This window comes from Python bivittatus, unplaced genomic scaffold (assembly GCF_059951505.1).
Source record: "Python bivittatus isolate LINGU-HERP-01145 unplaced genomic scaffold, Pbiv_v1 ctg000060_np1212, whole genome shotgun sequence".
NCBI classification, from domain to species: domain Eukaryota; kingdom Metazoa; phylum Chordata; class Lepidosauria; order Squamata; family Pythonidae; genus Python; species Python bivittatus.
This window is the reverse complement of record NW_028277044.1, coordinates 11,423,984-11,443,079: the sequence shown is the minus strand read 5'-3', so window position 1 is coordinate 11,443,079 and position 19,096 is coordinate 11,423,984. Positions and strand designations below refer to the sequence as shown.

The window sequence follows — 19,096 nt, the reverse complement described above, 5'->3', positions numbered from 1 at the left end:
ACATTGGGTCGTCAAAAAGCGTCTATGAAAAGTTGTCTGGCCACAGGCATGAACCTTCCTTTGGCTTACATATCCCAACATGCATTTTGCAGTCCAAGGTTGGTTCAAAGCTTTTTCTTTCCAATACCTTTCCCCCCCCCCCCTTGGCTGCGGTTTGATTTTTCCCACTAAACCATGAGATCAAGGCTGAACACCAGAAGGTCACAGAACCTTGTTGCTGTAAAAAGAGTCTCTCATTTTTTATTGTTGTTTTGTTTTGAAGTGGAGGAAAGATGATCAAAGTCAACCTGGCTGGTGCTGCCCCAATTATGTCTTTTTGAAACCTCTTCAGCAATTCTATTTCTTAAAGGAGAAGTAAAAGGAAAGGGGGGAAAGCAAAAAGCTACAAATAGATTGGGAAAAAAAGAACAAAGTTAAAAAAAAAACAGCTGGAACTATTTTTAGAGTAGGTTTTACACTGATGATGGTTTTGAAGAAGGTCACATAAGATCATCATGCAAGCTTATGACAATCTCTCTTATTTACTAGATACAGCTTTTAGCTTGTGCCTTTTCTATTCAGCAAGGTTTCCATGGTCTGCTTTTAGCAGCTGGATTTGCTCCCTGTGGCAGTCACTGTATCATAATGCCAAGGGTGGCACCAGTTTTCAGCTTTTGCCCACTGTCTGCTTCTCAGAGAATAAATACCATAAGCACAACTCACTTATTCAGTATTTTTTATTAGCTATCAGATAACCTCTTGCAGGAACATTGCTTATGGCAACTTAATTCTGCTTTCAGCTCGTTACTTGGATTTCCATACAAAATATAATAATCACACCTTTTTTTTCTTAACATTAATGTTCATAAATTAGCAACAGCACTGAGGGAGGAGCATATAAAGATGTTACCCACTTTACTCCAAAGGTGTATCTTTCAGACTATAATTTATGCACTTCCATATTTTTTAAATAATTAAAATTATAAAGTTAATTAGGTAATTAACTGAAAGAGTTTGATTTATGCCAAGTGTGTTGACATTTCCTAGATCATATGTAGGTTGGAATAACTAAAGAAAGGAAGTAAACAACTCCCCTTACTGACAGAAGCCACCCTTGTCTGACCAGTTAAGATATTATCACTTGGAAACAAGGAAATACTGTATTTAGAAGTATGCATCAGCTATGAGTCACTTTGTTCTTAAGAGCAGCAATTTACACAATTACATTACAACCTCATTTGAGGATACCATACAAAGCTTATGGGAGAGAGTTTCTTTTGCTTGAGATGGCCAAGATGATTATCCTTAGTTCATTATACTTTCTTTACAATTCCACCTGTCGCCTTTTGGTATGAGTAAAACTTTCTAAAGTTACTTCAGTTCCAGTGAGGATATTCCATACTTGTATTTCTTTATCCTCAGATTTACAAAGGTGACCAATTAAAGGAATACATTAGATACCAGAATATTAGCACTTCATTTTGATACAATAGGAAGGGGTTAACTTAGTTCAATTTCTGATGTTATTTATGAACTTCTGTTACAATTTGTTACGTAACACTGTTTGGACAACAACTTTCTACCTTACCATAAGACATTTGGCAAGATATGTGGCATTTTTATAAAATGACTGACTGGAAAACTGGTATGCACATTGGTGGTGTAGGTCCAGACTTAGTCAAATATGCATGACACATCCTATATCCAAACTGATTTCAACAAGTGTACTTTAAGTATGGCTGATCCAATTCCTTCCTTTATCCTTCCCTTATCCTTCTGTTTTAGTGTAGCCACGACTGGAAAAAATACTCAAAATTCTTAGGCAATTTTTCCATCTGTATGCAGCCTAACAGGGTTGAGGAGAATATTTACATCCATTTTTCCAGAACATGGTGGCCATAACAGTATTTGGACTTGCAGAAGTGCAATTTCTTATGGTTCTGTTTTTCCCCTTCAAGTGTCATTAAATTTTGAAAGCTACTTTCTTGTAAAATATCTGATATAAATACGCTGATCAATGACATAACAAAATGGTTGTATTTCTTTATTTCTGTGTCATGAAACATACACGGTTTTGAGAATAGGTTGATATCTGACATAAGCAAATATACTGTATACAGTTATAAACAGCAGAATTACAGAAGTAAACAGAGCCTGATCAAAGAATAGGTCTTCACTGCATATGTCACATGATGGCTAAAAAATGGGACCTCCATGTATAGAGATAAAAAAGGCATTCCCAGATGCTTATGAAAAAAATAAGCTAGGTATTAGACTGCTGTGTTTGTGCATTTCCAAAAAGCAGCTGTTGACCAGCATTAGACATTTGCCATAATTCAGCAAGGAAATCATAGTTTTATGCTTCTCTAAAGAGCAACCAGCTCATACTTAGAATATTTTATCCAACTACTGTGAATTCCTCAGCTGTGTAGATGCTCCATATATTCAGAATCCTTACTAAAAGTTACTAGAAGATAGAAATGTACAATTACTGCTCTCTTCCTAAGTGTAAGTAATTTTATATCTGAAGACCTTTAAAGTTGGTTTATGGCTCTGACTATAAAACATCCCTAATTAAGACATTTCCAGTTCATCATAATGTACTACAGTAACTATGCTAACCTAAAAGAGCAAAAATGAAGTCTTGTGGCATCTTAACCAATTTATTACGGCATAAATTGGATTAGAGATCAGTGAGATTGATTTACTAAAATATTTTAAATTGAAAGCTTTCCAGGAAATACTCTGGGATACTTAGTGTAATTTTCTGAAATATTACAAGTATTCTAATGTACATAATTTTCAAAATTTCACACAGTATTATATACCTTTATGTTGTGTATATTATGGAAAGGAGGATTTTACATGCTAATTTAAGCACTTCCAACACTCTATGCATCATATATGCACATACTTTTCCTGGGATAGCCTCTCCCTCCCCTCCCAAAACCCCTGTGTGAAATGACCTGTTTGGACTAATATAAGATCCATAAGTTACTGTACATTGCTAATTCATTTTATAAAGCAATGCATTTTTGGAAATGAAAATGGTCCCACGAAAATGTATATCCTTTCCACACCACTGGACTAAGCTTCTACTTTGTCAGATGCACAAGTGTTACTAAAATTGTGTGTACATCCATATACATTATGAGTGCCAAAGGGAAAAAAAATCAATCAGATGGAAAGCCATGAAACTCTAGATGTAACTTTGCAAAATTCACTTGAAGTCCTTGTCTGCATTCTACAGGTATTTCACAGCATTTCAATCCCACTACAATATAGAATTGCTATTTGTGTGATAAAATGGACTCTAGCCCATGAACATTTATGTAACAGTAAATCAGTAAGCCCTTAAGATGCCAAAATAACACTTTTGCCATTTTGTGTATTTACAACTTCAGTTCAGTAGCAGATCTACGAGGACACAATGAAGCTTAAGTTTCATGTTTGTGCTTTGGCTCACTGTCTATATATGAGGGAGGAAGCCAATTTCATGACTTTGTACCTAACACACCTGCCATCTTTCCACTCCAAAATCAGATAATAAAATCTTCCATCCATTGATACATATATAAGCCAATGTACTAATTATTACCCCTGTGTGCACTAATGACTGCAAAATTCTACTATCTATTAATGAAAGCACACACTTTTCAATAGGTCCTAAAACTATTACAAAAACATCAATATTGAAAATTATGAAAAATACAAAAGGTTTCATATAAAGGTCAAGAACCAAACAAAACAGTGCAATGAACTACAAGGGGGGAAAAACGGCACCTAAGTGACGTTGTGAGTAAACAGGAGCAACTTCTCACAATTTTCCCAGAAAAAACAGTGATCTTCCAGTTCATTTACAAGGGGGTGGCTGTAATGGAATTATGTCTTCTAATTAAATAGTTAAAAAGTGGCCCAACAGACTCAGACAGAAAACCTTTGTAGTTTGAAAGACTTGGGTTACTTTTAGACTGCTTAGCAATTTCATTATGCAAAATGGGAAATTTCTCCTCTATACATAAGCAAATTGTGGTGCCCTCTGGTAAAAAGGTTAAGACAGAACTCTTACCTTATTCGATAGGCAGAAAACAGTGCTAACTCTACCATAAACTGCCACAGAATAATCCTGAATACATACAACACTGCAATGCTGGGTTTTTCTAGGACAGTTCTAAAACAGTATTTAATAAACAATAAAGTTAAACGGTCAAAGTAAAAATGGACTCAAAACTACAACAACAACAAAATACAGGTAGTCCCAGGTTTAAGAACGAGTTCTGTTCCCAAGGTCTGTCCTTAAATCGAATTTGTATGTAAGCCAGAACAGTATTATTGTATAATACTGTATAAGTAATATTGGGTAATGAACTTGAACCACTGTGTATTTAACTCAAATCATTGTGTATTTAACTCGAATTTTGCTACAATAGGCTCTGTTCTTAACTATAGGTCATCTGTAACCTGGGCATTCTTAGCTGGAGACTACCTGTATTTTAGAGTTTAAATTTGATTACCATCTAATGCAAAGGCAATTTGCTTTCACCAAGTTGCTTCATCCTTTGGATCAAACATGTTATTTTGAAATTCTATGCATATTTACAATTTATATGGGATTGAGTCACTTAAACTGATTTTAAATAAACTGCACAGGATCAAGCAACAAACTAGCTAAATAGTAATCTTTTAACTGGTTTAAAATAAACTGTTGGAAAAGCCATATTTGTATAACATGGCAAAATGTTAATTTATTGATTCTAAAGAGCCAAGCCATTGAGGTTTTTTGGTTTCCATTTAGAAAATCTTGCAGTCAACATTCTTGCAATCAAAATTCTTAAACAGCTACTAGATCTTGGACTGCATACAAACTTAGCTGAAAACTCAAGAGGGGAGCTGGTCTCTCACCCATCCTATTCCAATTCAATGCGCAGCCTACATTACACTACCATTTCACAGAGTGTAAACACTGGGGTAGAGACTGACACAAAGTCCATCCAGTTAACATCACACCCGCTCTAAAAGGATGGCAACATGTCTGACTCACACAAGGCAGTAAGATATTAACACTTTGTTCAATCTCTAAATTGGTAAGGGGATATTGCAGGTTCGAAAAATTCATTGAGTTCATTTCCACTGACACAATGTACCTATTCCTTAATCCATTTCTAGGTTTTTCTCAAAACAGAAAGGAAATTCTTACTCAAGGCTTGGTCACAGGGTTAAATCTTCTACAGCAAGTTGGTTTTTAGTGTTAATGTGTTTATTTTTTTTAAGATTACAATATAGGTTTCATGTTGAAATCAAAACAGTGTAATAATACTGAAAACATTAATTTATTGTAAATGAACAAACAGCAAGCCCCTTGTAAAATTCTTGAGTAATCACATCCTCAGACTTTTAACTACATTTTTATTCCATTCTTTTCCAAATACCTCTTGAAAATAAAAATTCAGATGGGATTTCTATCATATATTTATTTAAGATTAACAATAGACAAGTGTTATACTGTACTAGTTCTTACCTATTAAAAGTGAGACTGCAGTTTGCTATTTTAGATCTTAATGAAATTTCATATATCTCCATTCCCCCCCACAATGAATTTCAGATACTAAACTAAAACCAAATTTTAATCTCAATGATTGTAATTAAAGTTGTTCACATCTTCTTAATCCTCTTTACGACCAGCATTTTACAAAACTGCCATTATTCATCCAGGATTTCTAGGAAGCATCTCAAAAGAAAAATGCCTATAATTTAGTTATATGTTAAGATTTTACCATTTAATTCCAAAACAAAACTATTAAAAACAAATTTAAACTTTGGATTGGCACAATTTTAAACAGATGTAAAACCATGAAGATAAGCAAAACTAGAGAACTCCAAAGAATATGATGTACTAAATTAAAATAATCAAATTCGTACCATGATTAGAAACAAAAAATGCTACTGTGTAACAAAATAAGAAAAAAAAACCTGCATCTGAGGTATAAACCAGATTTTTATAGCACGGCTTTAATTATTTCTGACCTGTAAACAAAGGTCAAGCAAAACCTGCTATAATACAATTTAAAATTTTCATATAAACAAAGACGAGCCTATAATAAGTTGATCTATCTGTCAAAATATTTACCTCACTAGTATCATCTACAGAAGCACTTGGCAATTTGTACAGAGGAATTCCGTATGCATGTCAAGCAAATTCAGTAAAAAAGTGATTATATACAAATTTGTACACAGAGCCAATAATACATCCAATTCACAGATTCTTTGACTTAAAGCAGTTGCCTTCAACTCTTTCAGACCCCAAATCCATGTTAAATGTAAACGTGGAACATGGGACTCAATTCCAGACTTCCATTTCTTTCTTAAAACAAAACCTTAAAACAAAATGGTGGCAGTGCCGCTAGTGCCCATATTTCAGGTTGAAATGCCACCCACTTATGGATCCAGATCCATGAGCTGAAGGCCAATGACTTAACACAAGATACCTGAGATTTCACAATAGCTTTAGTTCCTAACTGCAATCCTAAATTTACATCTCAGAAATGTATAAAGATACCTCCTTTGAATATGTGCATTATTAAAAAAAAAAACCTGTACAGAGTTGAAAAACAATACCCTTGCTAAAATACCCTTTTCTGTTGCTGCACCTTCAGGAATGTCCTTATCATTGCTTGCCAATTGTGGAAGACCAACATTAGAACAGGTGCCTACAGGAACCTCAGTGAAATAGCAAAGGTCACAAAATCATACTTCAGTGGGATGATGTGCTCCCTCCAGCTACTGAATACCTGGGATGGGAAAAAGCACATTGTTAAAACACAAATAATGAACAAAATGTTTTACACAGGCAATAAAAATAAGTATCTCAGTTGCAATATTTTAGAAAAAACATGTTCACGTACTTAAGGAAGAGTTTTGAGCAAGATTTAAGGTTGGGAACCAGATCCCCAAAGGTACCGTTCTCATAGGTTTTAAAAAAGATTACTGATTTTCTAGTTATGCAGTATCAATGGCCAGTGCATGCATACAAATATAAAATGACTTTTGCTATCAAAGAACTGTATGAATTTAGCACATTTTTTCTGATTTTATATTAGCTGAAATTGAGATAGAAAAAAACATTTCATCTTTCAAAAAGATTGGCTATTTTGGAAGGGACTATGGCCTTCAGCAGAGATGCTAGCTTAACTCTACCAACATCAAAACAAAAAGACAAATATTTCCATCAGTAAAATAACTGCTAATAACCCCATTCCAAAAGAAGTAATATTGACCATGGTCCAATAGGAACAGTCCAATAAAAATTTAGATTGATGCATCCAAACTGCTTTTAAATTGGTATTGTTACTTTTGGTTCAGTAATAAGAATTCTAAATATTCTAAAATATTTAGAATATTATCATCGCCACCATCATTTTTTCACATGCACTCTAACAAAAAAATAATGCTAGTACGTTGCAAGTCATTTTGTGTTCATGATGCCCAATTAAGGTATTCTATGTACCTTAATAGGAAGTGCATAAGTACAAAGACAAAAAAATAGCTCCAATGATTTTAATAGGAATAATAAGGATAGGAAACGTGCATAATAACTCTGTGTCCAAAAGAAACGTTACATATTATTTATTACCTCTGAAGCCGCTGCACTAGCTCGGTCACCATTGTATCTGAAATTCCTGGGCAAGCTTCTTCAGCTAAATAAATAGCCTCTCTCAGTTCTTCTATGGAGCCCATATTCCCCCCACAAGCTTGACTTCTCTCTTTCAGCTAAAAATCAGAAGGGGATTAGTTCTAAGCATTTGAAACATGTCTGCAAAATAAATGTACATGGGTAAAAAAATAAACAGAGCTCTCTATTTTAGGTCTACAGATAGTGGGGAAACATACAGGATACACCAAAACCATTTCACAAAGTCTGAATATAGCATTAAATAAATGCAAATTAGAAAATACACATTTTCTATGGAACTTCGGGAAGGAAATGAGCTTTAAATTGGCAACCATTTGTCAATTTACATAAGAGCCATAATCCAGATGGTACACTGCTAACACAACAGGACCATTTCCGTTATTTTGAGCACAACTACCTCTCTTGCTCCTTCTTCCCTACATTAGAAATCCCTTTCAAAAGTAGAGGGAAGTGACAGAAGTGAGGAAATGTGATGGGGGGGGGAAGTTTTATTACACCTAATCATTCACGCTACATTTAAAATCCTACTAATATTTGAAACTGCCTTTATTATGCAGCAGTGAATTTCCTCTTGTGTAAGCAGAAGAAAGACATTTTTTACTGCCTTTTAATAAAAGATCTTACTGATGCCGAAGACTCAGCATAAATAACAGTTTAAGAAACAGCAAAGTAGGAACTGCAGCATTAAATGCCCAGTTAAGTCTATGTGGAACAGCTTTACATTTGCATAACAAAGATGGCCGGCGTCCTCCTTCACTGGGAGTTTCTATCCCTCTTGTGGCATCACAAAGGCAGGCAAGCCAAGTTCTCTCATGGCTGCTGCACCCTGCTTTGAGAGCAAAGCTGCCGGTTTGTCCACCCACCCTGCTCTCAATTGACCTTAAAGCCATGGAAAGGAAGGTGGTTCTCCTCCTTCCTTCAGGGCCAGTTCCAATCAGGGCTGGTGTGTGAGAAGTCTAGCCCTAGCCCCCTGCTTAAGGGATATACAGAGCTTGACAGCCCCTCTCTCCTATTTAACATCTACAGAAGGCTGATGAGGGAGGTCATCTGGTGACATAGTGGTATAACTCAGCTCCTGTTCACTCAGGTAATGTCGTCAAGGTTCCATCTCCTTGTTTAGAGGCTGTGGGGGTATGGATGGAGAGAAACAGGCTCAGGCTAGCAAGTCTCAGTGGCTGCATGTTTTAGTACTACTAGATCATGGAGATCTTCCACCCTTATTTGTGGAGGGGCCTGCACTGCCCCAGTCAGACATGGTGTACAATCTGGGGATTCTCCTGGTCTTGCAGCTCCTGCTTCTGGAGCAGGTGGCAGCTGTGGCTGAAAGGGCTTTTGCATAAATCCATCTTACATGCCTGTGGCAACCACGCCTCAATTGGGAGGCTTAGGTATTGGTCACTCATGCCTTCGTGACTTCCTCATTGGATTACTACAAGGCATTCTAGATGGGACTCCCTCTGAAGATCACTTGTAAGCTACAGCTGATCCAGAGTGCAGCGGTGCAGGTAGTTATAGGCACAGTATGCCATATAACACTTGTTACAGTAGATTTCTGGCTGTAATATAAGGTACTGGTTATCAGTGCATAAGCCCCTTCATGGTACAGAACCAGGATATTTGATGGACTGTCTAACCCCAATTGTTGCTCGCCACCCAACAAGTTTGGGTTGCCATGCTCTGGATTCCATCTATTAAACAGTGCCATCAGGCAGGATCTAGGAAGTGCACTGTTGCTCCGAGATCTGGATGGTTCTGACTCTGCTGGTGTTTAGAAAGGCCGTGGCTCTTCCCTTGGGCACTGGGCCAGGAGGTTGCATGGACCATCAATGTGTTGATATTTATGCAAAATTAATTTTGACCCCAGCACTACAAGTGTGTGTGTGTCTATATGCTCTTTTGTATTATCTATTTTTTTCCTGGATCTTAATTATTTTCATTTCTTTGCTGCCCAGAATTGTTTGAGTGGGTAGCTATATACATTAAAATAAGTAAATAAACTGAAACAAATAAATGTCACTCCAACACGTGGCACTTGTCAGGATTTTGCTATGACAACCGCCATGCCAAGATTAGTGTACATTTCCCCCACCTTAAACTCTTGGTGGAGGTAGTCATGGAGTCACTAATATGAATGGCCTTAAACAACCACCCCCCCATCCAAGATTCCCAGTTGCTCTAAAATAAGGTAAGTACTGACCGTTTTGAAGCAATCAAAATGCCATCATTATAACTGAACAACTTCTCTTTAAAAAATGCTTGAAAGATACTCTTATAAGAACAACTCTGACTGCATTAGTTTTCCCATATTCTCTCTATCCTTTCCATACAATCTCTAAATGGGAGAAGAAATGATTAATCCAATCATAATTTACCTCTGTGAATAATGGTGATATAATTGTAGATAAACATCGAGATGCAGGGCGCCTTTGAATGGTATTTTCCTTATATAGAAAAACGAAAAGATACATGCATTGCAAGTTAGTTAAAACAGAATATAAAGACTGGTAAGAAGCCAGATTGCCTGGATAATTGCTGATCAAGTTATTATACTACAAAAAAGATAATCGACATGTATCGAGTAACCAAATTATGTGCTTGGCAAAGAACATGTTAGTACTGAACAACACATTCAAATCCTAAATGAAAAACTAAATCTAGCAAAATAGATGGAATAGGAATCTGATGGAACTCTGGAATTCAGCGAGAAAGAGAAACAAAATAAGAGAAGGGAATACAAGAACAGAGGTGCGCACACTGACTGTACGACTGCTGGTTTTTCTCTCCAACAATGGCTCTTCAACAGCTCTTCAAATGCTTAATCAGGGATCCCTTTGAACCTCATCTACAGCTTTTCACTGGAATGGGTGGTCCATTGTTCTAAACCAAGTGGGAGTTTCAGCAGAGTAAGCATGACCAACAATGCCATCCGATTGGGGAGAGGGGGTCGGGTGGAATTTGAGGAGGATAAACGGGTAACCTTTATTTTGCCCTCAAAAAGAGAAAAATACTGCTGCTGAAAACTTCTGCCAACTTTTCAACATAATCTTGGGGGAGGGAGAGGCTTTGCTGCTGAACGACAGTAGCAGCAACCTAAGGATGCTTTAGAGCAGTGTTTTTCAAAGCTGGCTGGGGAATTCTGGGAGTTGAAGTCCGCGCATCTTAAAGTTGCCGAGTTTGAAAAACATTGCTTTAGGGATTGCAAAAACAGAGCTGGAGACACACTGGACTCATGACATTTGGGAGACTGCTGGAGCACATAATCAGGCTCCCAGTTCTTTGGATCTCAGGCACTGCTGCACTTTCAGTTGGGTTCCAAGTAAAATGATCGCTGGGCAGGCTTCCCAGTTTGCAGGATAGAGAACATATAAGGGCAAACAATGGATAATGCAACAAACTGACACATTTTGCACTACTCTGCAGCAGTCCACCACTGCTGAGAAACCATTAATAGTCTCAAAGAAACAGAATAGTCTTGTAAGCAGCCTATGTGTTTCACATTTGAGTTTTCAACGTGCACAGAATTAGGTCCTCAAGATTAAGGCAGCAATCCAAATATTGGCACTCCTGTTTAAAATATTACAACATTCACGTCCTGCCATATTTGTAATAGTAAGATACCTTGTTTCTTTCCCACTCGTGGAGTTGGGTTGCTCCATTCTCCAGATTCTTGGGATCCTTTTCCCGGATTGTGAATATCCAGTCACCCGAATCGCTACCGCCTGATGCCTGCTCATCGGTCTCACTTTAACGCAAATACATACATGACATTTACGAGATGGTCTTGTTCCATTTGTTATGTACTGATGACAATGCAAAACTGGCAAATGCAATCGTATTTTAAAGCAACCACAAAAATCTGAATTATATTAGAAATAAAAAATGGTGCTTTTTTTTCAATTCCATATTATATTGAATAAAGTAACTCTAATAAAAGCTTTACTTGTATCCCAAACTGTTTTTAAATCTGTGCCTTTATTTAAATTATTCTCAAAAAATTCTAATCTTTTTTTTTTTTTTTTTTGCAATCTTTCACTATCCAGTCTTTTTGTAGTAACATCTCATTTAATCTCCATCTGCAGGTAGTAGGTTTCTTTTTAAGATTCAAAGTCACTGGATTATGGTTTTGGTAAAATCTCAACTTTAGTTGTCTTATTAGCCAAGTTTTTTGAAGTCCATATCATATCTCTTGAAAATGATCTATGTCTTTCAGAAAGATAGGCGTATAGAGAATAATCTAGGATCCATCCTCTTTCCTCTTTCCCACTACAGAGGAGATATTTATTCCCCATATCTTCCCCCAAAGCATAATAAGAATTGATAAGGAAGGGAATTGGATATGGCCAGTGGAAAGACTGAAGTTGTGGAGAAAGCCTCTAAGAGAAATTAAGTCAAGTTTTCAAGAGCTTGAGGACACTCTTCAACATGAAGGAGGATGGTGGGTAATAATTCAGTTTTTAGTTTCTATACATCAGGTAGTAACAGAATTGAGTTTTACATGAATATCACAAAACGGTTCAGAGGATTTGTTTCCAAAAAACCACTGGATAACCCGATAACTAGTGTGTTCCAGATAAGGGATGGGATATTCTAGAGTTCTCTAAAACATTCCATTCTTAGAAAGATAGAGTGCACGTATTTATTTGAACCTAATTTTCCAGGAACATATACTACATGTTGGCTATAAATGTTTTGCTCCTTTTTAAAAGATTAATCCAGAACACATCTAAGAATAGACTTCTGAATCTTATTGTGAATCTTGCCCATCTTATCTGAAGTGTTCCTCCATCCTCACACACCAAATTGACAACCCTTGTGCTCACACTCACCCATCTGAATCTTCAGAGCTTGAATTATCATGATTCTGTTCAGCCTTCCATCTTTTATGTCTGTCAATGAGATCTGTCAAGTAGGAAGTTTTCTTTGCATTTCGTATTATAAATTTGTGCTTCAGGAGTTCTTTGGCTGTTGGTCTCTTAAAAATAGAAAGTAAGTTTCTTTACTAAATTGAGTTCAGTTACTACATGGCTAAATATAATACAGTTCCAGAGGACAGATCAGCATCATTAGGCATGATATTTTAACCACAGACAGTGAGGATGCCCAAAATATTTCTAGTCAAACACTTCCGAGTCAAAACAGGTTATTTCAACAATTGAGAAGTATTGTGAACTTGAAGCAATGTTTAAAATTCAAAGTGGTTTGAATCTGAAACGTTTTGCACATCCCAGGTATATCACCTGTAAAATATGAGCCATCAATACAATATATGCACAAAATACAATGCATTTGGGACATAAAGAAACTTGGCCAAATCACGATTTGCCAAGTTACTTTATTCATTTTCCAGAAACATTTCGGGCACCGTGGGAGAAAGAATGAAGCAAGAAGCAACTTATAGGCTATAACCTCTCAGCCCATTAACATGGCTTTAGAAGAAAAGTACCGTATTTTTCCGACAATAAGACACCCCCATGTACAAGAGGCCCCCCACTTTTCCAGCCCAAAATTTAAAAATCAGTATTTTAAAGATAGTGCAGAACACATTTTTATTTAGTAATTAGTTAACATTTACCTGATACACTCGGTGGGAGGAGGTCCAAACCGTCTCTCTGCAGCTCTATTTCCAGGCTCTTTTGCATAACTGATTACATTCAAGCACGAGTGAAACTGCCGATAGCTTATCTCTGCAAAGAGACTTCCTCCAATTGGTTTGTTCAGCATCAGCTGACATGAGTTATATCAGGCTCGGAGGAATTGATTGGAGGAAGTCTGTTTGGGAGACAAGCTATTTCACTCGTGATTGGAGGCTAGCAATAGGAGGAAGCCTCTCTGCAGAAACAAAGTTTGGCAGTTTTGCAACCGCGATTCTCGGCTGACTTCCTTGAATAAGACGCCCTTCAGTTTTTAGGGTAAGGATTTTAGAAAAAAGTATCGTCTTATAGTCGGAAAAATACGGTAGCTGACAACATGGACTGTGAAAGGATATCCTGAAAATTTAATTTCTAATTATATATACTTTCAAAATAAAAAAAAACAAATTTATTTTTAATATGAGCAATTATTCAAGTCTACCTACAGAACACAGTAACTATATAACATAAAATAATTTTGTGAAAGTGGTAGAAAAGTAGTTTCCACAGGTTTTGAAGCAATGGAAAAAAATCCACTGAAAATAAAAGAGCTATTATCTATATAGCTCTTCGTAGCAATCCTGCTGATTCTCATCCCCCCATTTATCCATGCTCCAGAACATCATATATTCATTTTTAAAAATTATTCTGCAACTGTTCTTTACAAAATGAATTATGTATAATTTGGTTTTATTATAAAAGTGTATTTTGTGTATGAAATGGAAAAGCAACATTTACTGAAACAGCAAGTATACTCATTTTGAATTTATATTAGAATGTTTGAATTCTCACTGTAAATTAAGCTGATGAACTCTCAGGAGCTCCTCTTTTTGCTTAATGTTGGGAACAAGAAACCATCACCACTATAAAAAAAGACAGTGATGTTTCTGGGGTTTGGTTTTGTTTATTTATCGACTGTATCAGACAGATACAGAAAGCTCTCTTTTTACAAAAAAGTTGAGTAGAAAGAGAATTCATATTTTGTCATGTGAAAATCCAATTTGTCCCATGTAATGAACCTGAAATGTTATCACTATCAGCAGTTGCTACTTCTCATCCTTTATTGATACTATTTTATTTTCATGAACGTTCCTGTCAGTTTATTTCTTGAGTTCACATGCTTCATTCACATCTTAAGTGTTTTATGTATCATTTAAAATAAAATATTAATATTTCATAATTATTTTTCTTAATTTCCAAATTTGGGGGGGGACCTGAAAAGAGAAAAAAATGTTTTTTCAGTTTTATTTCAGACCTTCACTGTTCTGGACATAAAACATGTTTAGATTTAACTCTTATATAGTATACTTTTTATTTTTAAAATAAATCTTACATGGCATGAACATTCATGTACATTCATCACTAGGGCTCCTAAAAACAAACACGGACTCGACCCTTCTACTGCTACAATCCACTGGGCAATTCACACATAATTCAGATACTATATCTACCAAAGTTTAGTAACTTACAAAGCTGGGGTCTTTGTTCAAACAGGCCTCAACAAACTCCTTTAAAGGTTTACTGTAGTTTCCTTCTAATGTTGGTGGATTGTTCTTTGGGATCAGAAATAAAACCTTCATTGGATGCAGTTCAGAATGTGGCGGTTCTCCTCTCGCAAGCTCTATGGCAGTTATGCCCAGTGACCATATATCTGCCTATTAACACAGGGACATGTTTATAGTTTGACAGAAATAAAAAATGAAATCATTTAGAAGTTTTCCATCTTTTTACTGGCCATTTTCAAACATACATGTTCTTCTCTCTGCATCTTAATTTTAGGTACAAAATGTAGAATATACATTAAATGCTTATAGTCAACTTTATGAATATGTTTCCCACACATTATATTTCTGGAAGAAGGGAAAGACTATTATTCTGAACGGGCATGTGCCTGATCAAAAGTGGACATGCAAAATATCCTTAATTCTAAACAGGCCTTTAATATCCCAATATTTCCCATATACTCCATTATTAAAGAGCCCCATGGTACAGACAGCACTGTTTTTGTGGCTACTCTGAAAAAAATGCCCAGGGTCTCAAGCTTGAGCAAGTAAGCTTATCTCTTACATTAACCACAGCCAAGGAACATCATATTAGTAAAAAGAATGAAAAAGGTTCAGCCAAGGGAAGAAATGGATTTGGATAGAATATACATATTTCTCAGAGGCCAAATCTACTTCCCTCAGTTGACCTGTCCCACATCTTGTTGTACCTTCTAGAAATGGTACAACTGTTCTCTGATGTTCTCTGGGATTTCTTTATATTGAGCAACCTACATATATGGGCAGCTGCAAAAGAATTTTTGTTGTCAGTCACATATCAAGTAATATAAAAGCTGCATTATTTTAGCTGAAAAGTAGCAGTTAACAATATCCAAAGTACACAGTTTACATTCATTTCAAATTCTAAATCCTGATCAAGTGTTTACTCATGTCATCTACCCTATTTGAGAGCCTCCCTACAGCTTCCACTGTTATTCTTCACCAGAGCATCTAGCGATGTTTTTAAAATGAAGAAAATAATTTTGGTACATTAGGGATGGTTCTCATGACAAGCCAAGAAAAGTCCACGAAGATGCTAGGAAATAGGAAACCCTAGGAACAGCTTTACATACTTTCTCCATTTTTAAAAATAATCTTCATTCCAAATAAAAATGTGTTGGAATAAGGCCTCTTCTGTAAAGTTCACCTACAGCACTCTTGAGAGCATGGACATGCTCTCAAATTCCTAGAATTTTCTGCCACTCAGAGTAAGTTTTTAAAGTATTCTGGAATGTGACTGTAAGCACAATAAAAACACATGGAATCTTTTCCAGCCTTTCCTGATCATTCTATATGTGGAAATTACAGTTAGAAACCACTGAATGAATGTGCTCTCATCTATAAAAATTCCCACAGGTAAATTGCCAAGTCCACATATGCACATCTCACAGTGCAAAAGATGTTTCTGTTTCCTAAGAAAGTTAAAGATAATAGGGCTCTGAGTGATGCCTGAAAATATTAAGAAGCACATTAATCTTACCTTTGAATCATAAGCAGACTGCTTTATTACTTCTGGTGCCATCCAAAATGGTGTACCCACAAAGGTATTTCTCTTTATTTGGGTATCGGTTAATTGTCCCGCTACACCAAAGTCTGCTAGCTTGACTTCGCCTTGTTCTGAGAGGAGCACGTTAGCAGCTAGAAAATATTTTTTTAAAAGTTTGTAATTTGAAAATTGAAGCTTCAATTGTTAAAACACTAACATAACCCCAATAGTTTTACCTTTAATATCTCTATGAATTTTCTTTTCTGAATGCAAATAATCGAGTCCTTTCAGAATCTCTCTTAATATTGTAGCAATCTGGATTTCATCAAGTGAACCTGGTTCTAACTAGAAGAAACACATTACTTTCAGAACAAAAGACCACATAATTAACAAACATTAACTAAAAACCCTGAAGTCCAACATAGTACGTTTTTATTTATTCTAATTTCATTAATACTTGTTGTAATGCTCAACAATTCTGTCAGTCTCAGGGACAGCAACTGGCACAAAATCACCCAGGAAGCTTCCATGTGTGAGAGTGGACTTGAACATAGGTCTTTCAGGTCCAACATGTTAATCACTCAAATATTTATCTGAAGCTATGATGGGAGAGCAACCTGAAAGTTTCCATGAGGCACATGTATGAATAGAGTTGTGGGTTAGGGGTTGAAGGTAAAAGCCCCATCCATTGGCACTTTTGACTAGAAAAATAAAAGTTGTAATTCAATACCCATAAGTTTCAAATCTATGCACTTTCAAATAAATTTTCAATACTATTCAACCAAGATTCTTTCAGTAATGCACATATTCTCCCTTGCTACATGAATAATTAAAATTCTGTTCGTGAAGTTTACAGTTCTGCGGTCATAGGTCTATTTTTATGATAAAAAGTAGGATGTATACAAGATATTTTATAAAAGCTACAAGACAATATTTAGAAATCCAGATGAATTATAGATATTTTAATAAAAACTGGTTACTTACAAGGTCAAGAGCAGATCCACCACCAAGATATTCCATTATTATCCATAATTTTGTGTCCTGTTAATGTATACAAAATGTCATCCAAATAATGAAAAAACGAATAATTCTTCATAATTTTGAGTGTTTATTATATTATGCCTGCTTCATGTCGTGTCTGTACTTAACAACTTAAAGGAAGCACAAAGTGAATGACAAAATAAATATGATTTGCTGCCATTAATAATGGCTTGTCATTATAAACTAAATAAACAGAGATAATTATAAGTATAGCATGCCTTATAGTAATTAAAAGTCAACTTGGAGTTTACAATAAGCACTCAATAGATAGTTTGAGTTATTAAAAGGAGTTTTACTGTACCACACAGGCAACTAAAAAAAAAAAAATCTGGATATAAACAAAACCATTTCCAAAGCATGGGAATTTTTATCTTCTGCAAAATCTTCTGTTACAACCCTAATTTAAATGATGAGATGCAACCACGCTTTGGACTGAAAATGCCCTTGAAACTGCTTTTTTTAGAACTTTTGTATTTTAAAAAACAAAGAAACCTTGGGGTGAAAAACCAAGCTGCCCTGTCATCTCGTCCTGCGTCCTTCACCCTCCTCTTGCCAGAATGACTTTGGTCTTCGATCAAGAGGATGGACCAGCAGGAGGCCAGGCAGACCAAAGAGAAATGGACAGAGGCAAAAACCAGCCAGGGCAGTGTGGAGGAAGCACGAGGGCAGCAGCCCAGGGAAGGAAAAAGCTGGCTGAATTACCCCAAGGAGGAGGAACCTATGGGTAGGTTGAGTGTGGTTCATTTCTGGGTATCTGGGCTTCTGAGAGTTTAGGGTCGAGCCATGCCAAGCGTGCACTAGGGGAGTGTGATCTGTGTGGAGTCTCTTGCATAATCTGGGGAAAATCATTTATGGAGAACTGAACCTCATAATAATTTATTTAGAGATCATCTGGAGAAACTGGCTGTCCTTTCAAAGAAACAGGTATTCTATTAAACATGAAAACTGAGGGTTCAAAAGACTCTGATTTTCTGCTACTTTCACAAAAGTGGCATTCTGGTTTGTTTTTCAGTTGGAACTTTTTTTCTCTCTCACACCCCATATCGTTCATTTTGCATCTACCATGATAACTATATGCTTCAGATATAACTAAGATTTGCTTAGCAATTCCCTCAAAAATTTGATATTCTTTATCAGCATTATGTAAAACTATAGGGAATACATTGACAATAATTGTCTCACTGCAAAGCAGACAACACCAACAACCCTAAATATGTCATCATTTGTAAAATAAGCGATGTGAAACAAAGAATGTATATCTCATATATCATGCCAAGCATTCATTCTGGTATTGTTAACAGCAGTAAAAGTATCAGAAATATGTATTTCAGGACAGCATTTTTAGAAGTTTCCAGAATAAGAAAAAAAAACTTAGACTATAATTCCTTCTGAAGAATCCAAATTCTAGTGCCATATAAATTACAACTCTCCTTTTATCGTTCACTCTGACAGAAGATGGTACAGTTACTACTAATAAGCATATTGTTGGAGGATGACCAATTTTTTGGGTGGATCTTCTAGTCCAAGTAGCATTTAATTTTCACCAGAAGGCTTGTTCTTATGCTCGGCTTTAGAAGTAGCACAGTGTCAGCGGAGAATCCATTCGTCCTTCCCACTCTAAACTTGGAACTCAAGATGGGGGAGGCAAAAGCAATCTCCTACTCCCCAGCAGCTCAGAGCTAAAGAGAGGACAGAGTGTTTGCTCTGCAGCCAGGCCTGAGCTCAGGGC

The 19,096-nt window shown here is 36.2% G+C and overlaps 1 protein-coding gene across 1 annotated transcript in view; it reads right to left on the bottom strand.

Annotated features, from left to right (window-relative positions):
* Positions 1–957: 957 nt before the first annotated feature.
* Positions 958–19,096, bottom strand: part of STK24 (serine/threonine kinase 24) — a 33,194-nt gene continuing 15,055 nt past the window's right edge. The window contains exons 3-11 of the mRNA XM_007421299.3: positions 17,311–17,367; positions 16,563–16,671; positions 16,321–16,478; positions 14,769–14,954; positions 12,496–12,641; positions 11,288–11,411; positions 10,042–10,110; positions 7,610–7,746; positions 958–6,767 (exon numbers count right to left, since the gene is read on the bottom strand). Coding sequence (XP_007421361.1) covers positions 6,731–6,767; positions 7,610–7,746; positions 10,042–10,110; positions 11,288–11,411; positions 12,496–12,641; positions 14,769–14,954; positions 16,321–16,478; positions 16,563–16,671; positions 17,311–17,367 — 1,023 coding nt within the window. The 3' untranslated portion in view covers positions 958–6,730. The remainder of the gene's footprint in view (positions 6,768–7,609; positions 7,747–10,041; positions 10,111–11,287; positions 11,412–12,495; positions 12,642–14,768; positions 14,955–16,320; positions 16,479–16,562; positions 16,672–17,310; positions 17,368–19,096) is intronic.